Below are 7578 nucleotides of genomic sequence, written 5' to 3' on the forward strand. Positions count from 1 at the left end.
TTCAAACTTTGCTAAAATTATTATCGTTTTTTTTAAAGTAGGATTGATGAAGTATATTATTGACACTTTTTTTTGATTAAGTCGATTATTTACACATATCGGGAAGTTCATGTAACTTGCCTCAAGGCTAAATACCAAACCAACTAGTTTTCATTTAATTCTACAATATTGCACATACATCCCAGTACTTTATAATCACATACATCCTAGAAAATTCCCTTAACAAACTTCAGAAAGATTTATAAAAATCCGAATAATCGTTTAGGAGGAGTATACAGTGAGTTTTTGTAATTTAAAATGCTTTATATAGTGTAGTCTTTTATACTTATTTATCTATGAGTGTAGTGTCTTTATATTTTTAAATATATAAACATCACGATTAACTTTTTTGATACTGCTACAGCAATTCATAATTATATATGCAGTTTATATGAAATAACTTACGTGCATTCGCCAATAGTGAGTTTTTGTAATTTAAAATGAACTTTATATAATAGCAATAAAACTCAAATTGATTCTACGTTTTAGTTGGAAAACGTTTGTATGTGAAAAAGAAGAAAGGGCTGTTTTTAGGGTTTTCCGGGCAATTATTCGATTTTGTCTCGTCGTAAGAACCATCCTTGAACTTCAACGAACATTTTAGAAAAAGAATTGGCCAAATTGATCCAGGCGTTGTTGAGTTATGAGCTTAACAACACATTTTGCGATTCATTTTATATTATAGATATACTTATTGTATAACTAAATAAAAATACTTATGTTAAAGAATATATTATATTCTTTTACATAAGTATTTTTATTAAGATTATTGATTTTTTTTATTTCTTAGGTGTCGATTTTGCACATGCCAGCAACGGTTATGTTTACCACACCAAATATGACAGTATAGATCTTATAAAACTGGGAACTTACCAGCATACAGGAGACAACTTAGTCGCAATGTTGAATGACTTAGGAAATGCTGAAGAAATTAAGGATACTGCGGTATACCATGTTAAATTAAATATTTCGTTCATGTGCATCATTATGCTTTTCCTCAATAGTTATCGCCTGAAACAAAATTTGATAAAATTAACACAATATGATACTAAAATATATTTTGTTAAATGCTCATCAATTGAAAGAAATTGATGAGCATTTAACATTGCTTTATTACTTCATTAGTAGATTATAATATGATTTTTTTTTTCTAAAATGAAGAAAGGGCATGGGCTCCTTGTCATACAATAACGGCTCCACCCTGGTAAATGCTACTTTAAAGGTCTTCTCGAGAACATCCAATATATTAATTTTTCATAATTTGGCAGAAGTAATAAATTGGAAATAATCGAAAGTCTTTTTTTTTTGTAAATCATATAAATACCATGTTGCAGTTGGTTTTATGGCCAGGCACCCATACACCCCCTTTCAAATCGATTGCACTATATCTTTCTAAACTACTTTTTACTCACTCAGAAATTAAAAGAAATCAATTTTCTATTTATTTTACCAAAATATTTGCAGGCTCATGCTGAGGGAGAAATGGTATTTTATGACGTTCTCGGATTATTCATGGTTACTTATACTGAAATAACAGGAACAATACTGAACGTTTTCGTTGCAGCCTGTACACTCATAACAATCGCGTTATTATTAAACTCTATGGCTAATGATGAAGGTAAATGTTATAACTAAACATCTTTTTATAACTACGTTGTTTTTTATTAATATTATTATATTTTTAGGATTGTGTATAGGTTCTATGAGTAAAGAATTCGGCATATCAATTTTGACTCAGGTGGGAGGTTGGCTTGCTGCCCTAGTCACGAGTGCTTCGATTGCCTGTATTTTAGACATGTGTGGAAGGCCATTATCTTGGTATTCTAGGCCTTGGTTGATTACAGGAATTTACGTTTTGCCTACTTTTATTGTCTTGGCATTTGCTTCGATGGCCCTACTACGATTTAAGAAGGTAGGAATTTATTTATTATTTTGTCAAGAAACTTTCATACCTTCTTTCATATTATTTATTAATTTATTATACAATAAAGTATAATATAATTGTAAATTTGGGTGAGATGTGGCAGCAATATCATCAAAATAGATCTATTTTTGATGAACACAGCCAATTTTTTCTAACGACGTCATCTGTCCCTGAAGATGAAAACAAATTGCTCCGTATAATTGATTTAACATCAAATATTTTTAATTTTCGAAATGACCAATTAAGCTGTTTGTAAAATGCAAATTTGTAAATAATGAAAAATGATGCTAATAGCAAAACGAAAGAAAGCTATTGTAATTGTATTCACATTTTACCTTGCGCCCCGGGTTTTTCTAAAAGCAATATTTGTCCCGGATTTGGATATTTTGTCCCAGAATTTTCCGGGTTTTCGAAAATTATTGGTTTAAATTGGATCTTCGCTCTAACTTGATAATAAAATTGCAACTATCTATCAAATATCTGAAAAAGTTTTGTACGATTATAGTATGCTTATTATAAGAAAGGCGGGTTTTAATAGCTTCTCAAATTCATAATTTTAAACTTCTATTTTAAATTTTACGAAAATAACCAAAAAATATGAAAATGAACTTTTTGATTGCCTGGAATAAGTGCGAATTAACTATATCTATAATATAAAAATGAATCGCAAAATGTGTTGGTAAGCGTTTAACTCAATAACGCCTGGACCAATTTGGCCAATTCTTTTTTTAAAATGTTCGTTCAAGTTCAAGAATGGTTCTTACGGCGATAAAAAGTCGAATAATTGCCGGGAAAACCCTAAAAGCAGCCCTTTTCTCTTTCACATACAAACGTTAGTATTTTCATATTTTCATATTTTTGCCATCGAATACGGAATATTTACTCAAGTCAATGGAGCGTTTTGGGTCTGAATTTTTTCACTGTGCTCCAACTCATATGAAATTTTGAAATTAGGTTTATCTTACTCTCAATTTCAAAAGTGAAAATAATTTAGACTCCTTTGCCATTTCCCGGGGAGATGACATCCCTCTCCGTAGTGTAATTTTATATTAATATTTTATAATGTTTTTCAAAAAAGCAGATATTCATCATTTTATTTAAAGCAGTTGTACATTTAAAATTCATATGCGTAGATGTATATACATTTCGGTATAGACTGTAGTGTAAAAAACATAATATTTTTTAAAATGTAAATATAAGTACAGGACAACGTCTGTCGGGCTTTTATCTAGTTTTTAAATAATTATGAAAAAAATTCAACATAATTGTTATATAAGTTTTAAAGCTATCTTATATTTTATATAAAATATAACAAATAATCGAATAATAAAATTGTTGAATAACAAAATTCAATTTCGACGGAATTTGCTTTTTTCTAATTGTTTGATTCTGGCCAATTGTCGTACTTGGAGCAGTATCTTTATTTAGTTTTAACACAACTATTGTTATTGAGAAAAACAAATCTGCTTTGCTATCAGGCGTCACATATTAATGGTTGAATATTTTGTGACCATATATAATTAAAATGAATTGTTTATGTTTTTTTTTACACTGACGATGGGATAAACCGTGCTCTCAAAACTTCTGTAACTTTAATATCATTTATTAAATGTTGCAAAAAGGACAAGTGCATTTAAAAGAGAGAGTTGTGTCCTTACATTTTCAAAGATGTATATATTTGTTTAACGTTTTTTAGCACTTCGACAGCAATTCATAGTTATATATGCAGTTATATGAAATAACTTACGTGCGTTCGCGAATATGTATTGTTCCCTTTTTTTCAGAGAAGACTGACATTTGGGCATTTTGTGCAGTTGCAGATGCATTGTTTGTGTGTTATGCTGCTTTTCATATTATTAGCATTAACGGCAGCTTCCGTACGATCAGCCTATTTACTTTTGGTCGTCGTTTTGTTTTACGAACTATCAGCAGCTTTTAATTTACTCACTGGCTTCCAGAACAAAGGTAGAATACTATGCCTCTATAATATTTTCTGAAATTAGAATAAAAGTTAGAACTATTTACTTTATTAAAATATCTAAATATATAATTTCATTTGTCACTCTTTTTATGTAATTTTGCTTCTAATTATCTTTACTTCCAATATTTTTATGAACCGTGGTTCATATTTGCAATATCCTCCAGCAGATATCCTTCCAGAAACGCTTTGTTTTTATATTTTAATATTTGATCGACATTATTAAATACTTTCAGAAATTCAACAAAGATTGTTTAGTTATCTTATAATAAATATAATATACTTAAATAACTAAATTAAAATTTATATAATCTCAATACTATAGAACTTTACTGTTACTATTACACATACGTACTAATTTTTCTTCTTATTTAAACGTTTAAAGTAACTTCAATGAAATATATGAGTATTTACAAAAAGAAGAAATTATTCAGAAATTTTATTTATTGGTAAACTGTTTCTTTTTCTATTTTAGGACAAAAATGGTTATTTGCTCATCTAATTTTCCAATTACCTGCACTCACCTTTGTTTTGTACCTTGCATTAACGGGTTTGGGAGTTCTGGTCCCCATAACTGGTCGCAGCGGTCCTGAACATAATCCTGATCTTCTGATTGGAATTCTTTCCACGTTTTTGAGCCTGGTCATGGGTGGTTTTATTGTGAGTAGAAATAAAAGTATTATACTTATTTAAAAGTGTGATGGACATTAATATAATATAACTCAATACGAAAAAACCTGAAGCTATATTAAATAATAATAAATCTTTTAATACAAATGACTGTTAAGGAAAACTTATTAATCATTAATAAATAAAATTCGATTTATATTGAACGAGATTATTCTATAAAATGTTCGATTATAATTTGAGTAAAGTCTCATTTCAACTTTTGCACCATACAACTTTTAATTGCAGCGTTATGTTTTATTAGCTAATAATATGCAATAAGAAAAAAAATTTAAATAATAAATTTAAAATATTTTTACAGGTGCCCTTAATTTGTTTATTGCGAAGATCAGTGCTAACGATATTTGTTGGGCTGGCAATAGTTGGAGCATTTTTCATTATGATTGCTACGCCTTTAGGTTTTCCATATGATAATTCACCTGACATGCCAACACCGCAAAGATATTGGGTTTTTGTAAGAACTTTTTATTTAAATAATTCATAATGTCTTTCTTCAACATTTATAGAAGTATATAAAATTTTCTTTATTATAGCATGCATGTTAGAATATATTAATTCATATTAATGTTTTTAATTTTTTAATTAATTCATTCATTCCAATCAAATTGATATTAGGATTTTCATTCTGTTGTAATTAGCTTATATTTTATTTTAATAAATTACCTTTGTTTGATTCAATCATTGAAATCCACTTTGAAAGTATCACTCAATCCCAATGCCAAATTACTTCAGTTACAGTTTTTCTCGATATAAATCTCATTTGTTGCTTTTTTTACCAGCATTCTACAAGAAAACTCCATAACGAAGACGGTACTTTAAGAGCAAACGAATCTGGAGTGTTTATGTTGCCCATGGACAGAAATAGTCCTGGTTTTATTAAATCGGAAGTTCCCTGGATGAAAGATGCCATTCCAGTCGGAGAGTGGTGCAAAAACGAACTATTTTGTGGACTGCCTTTTTACACATCTAGAATGCATAAACAAAGGTTAGAAAAATAATGTTTCATAAGGTTCTATTGTATTGTTACAATTAGCATTAAAATAATAAAGAAATAAGATATTTTAATAAAGAGCTCTAATCTACTTATTTAACTTTAATCATCAGTGCCTTTTATTATAAAGGGCTGAATACCTCAACCATCTTTTTACAAAATTGATTCTATGAGTTTTATCCCAACTTAGTTTTTTAATAATGATATAAAATTAGTTATATTTAAGAATATTATAACACTTTAATTTATTTGTTTTATTAATGTGATAAATATTCATGTAATTCATTTTTACAGCAATTATAGCCATTGGGTTCCTATGGAAAGTCCATTAATTGAAACAAACGATATTGCAAAGTTAGTTCTCATAAACAAGACGGCTATTAATGATGGAAGGACACGTTATCATTTTTCAATAGAAGGTACTTTTTTAGTCTTCTATGTTTGATCCTAACGTGTATAATATATTTGATTATAATAAATTATTTTTTTAAAATCAGGACCATCACATATGGGTGTCTTCATATCTCCATACGACAATGTCAATGTAGTTGCTTGGGACGTGACTGAAGAGAACCCAAATTCAGGCCCGATGTGGGGTAACCGACCCACGTATTTTATTTATTATAGTTATGGAACCCAAAAGACTGATCTGTCTTTCACTATTGATGTTGAGGTAAACTATAGAAGAAATAATATGTATTAATTATTTGAAATAATGAATTTTTTAATTTAATTAATTGAGTTAATTGTTACTTATCTTGATCAGATACATCTAACACCTGTATTTATTATATATATATATATATATATATATATATATATATATGATTTAGTAGTTAATTTTGATGTTGAAATATGTGAGTGAGTTCTTGAGGGCGATACATCAAACAAAGAAAAGCCAAAGATTTATAAAATAATCTTTATTTCCAAACGTTTCGACATTCAATTTAATGTCATCATCAGTGGATCTAAAAACAGTATGAAAATTAGTATATCTAGGTAATTATAATATATGTGGATTGGTAAAGGAACTATACAATAAGAGAAAATTTAACAAACAGCAACACTTAACGACAAACCAAATATAAAAGATAGGAAAGGTAGTAGAGATTAGAATTAAATAAATAATTAAAAAATATAGGCAATATATATATATATATATATATATATATATATACAAACATACATACATACATATATTGTATGTTTGTATATATATATATATATATATATATATATATATATATATTTGCCTATATTTTTTAATTATTTATTTAATTCTAATCTCTACTACCTTTCCTATCTTTTATATTTGGTTTGTCGTTAAGTGTTGCTGTTTGTTAAATTTTCTCTTATTGTATAGTTCCTTTACCAATCCACATATATTATAATTACCTAGATATACTAATTTTCATACTGTTTTTAGATCCACTGATGATGACATTAAATTGAATGTCGAAACGTTTGGAAATAAAGATTATTTTATAAATCTTTGGCTTTTCTTTGTTTGATGTATCGCCCTCAAGAACTCACACTCATATATATATATATATATATATATATATATATATATATATATATATATATATATATATATATATATACATATATACATACCTGCATATTACACCAATATAAATTTCAATAATTTCCGCAGCATCCAGTCCAAATGTCAGGTGCCAAAATAGACATTGCGTTGACAAGTCACCTAATGCACTTAGATGTGCACAAGTCTAAAGAATTCAGCGATTATCTGAAATCTTTTCCCACATGGACACATGTATCTTCATGGATCTCTACTATCGAATCATTTAAATATTAAGTTTTATATATTGCACATGCAAGACATTCACAATAAATTGTTATTTTATATGTATATGTAGGTAAAACTGTAAGAAGTTGAATATTAAAAATAAGATATTGAATGAATTTGTTATTAAATTGTTTAACTGAATTACA

At 27.9% G+C, this 7578-nt stretch overlaps 1 protein-coding gene across 1 annotated transcript in view; it reads left to right on the forward strand.

Moving 5' to 3' along the window:
* LOC113370028 (endoplasmic reticulum metallopeptidase 1-like) overlaps positions 1 to 7456 on the forward strand; it is a 34135-nt gene extending 26679 nt beyond the window's left edge. The window contains exons 7-16 of the mRNA XM_026610676.1: positions 830 to 984; positions 1504 to 1657; positions 1725 to 1951; positions 3748 to 3928; positions 4417 to 4601; positions 4930 to 5082; positions 5408 to 5613; positions 5914 to 6038; positions 6117 to 6292; positions 7277 to 7456. Coding sequence (XP_026466461.1) covers positions 830 to 984; positions 1504 to 1657; positions 1725 to 1951; positions 3748 to 3928; positions 4417 to 4601; positions 4930 to 5082; positions 5408 to 5613; positions 5914 to 6038; positions 6117 to 6292; positions 7277 to 7441 — 1727 coding nt within the window. The 3' untranslated portion in view covers positions 7442 to 7456. The remainder of the gene's footprint in view (positions 1 to 829; positions 985 to 1503; positions 1658 to 1724; positions 1952 to 3747; positions 3929 to 4416; positions 4602 to 4929; positions 5083 to 5407; positions 5614 to 5913; positions 6039 to 6116; positions 6293 to 7276) is intronic.
* The last annotated feature ends 122 nt before the right edge of the window (positions 7457 to 7578 follow it).

The sequence above is a fragment of the Ctenocephalides felis genome, unplaced genomic scaffold (assembly GCF_003426905.1).
Source record: "Ctenocephalides felis isolate EL2017-DRISC unplaced genomic scaffold, ASM342690v1 CF-g0.4_SCAFFOLD_01492, whole genome shotgun sequence".
Classification (NCBI taxonomy): domain Eukaryota; kingdom Metazoa; phylum Arthropoda; class Insecta; order Siphonaptera; family Pulicidae; genus Ctenocephalides; species Ctenocephalides felis.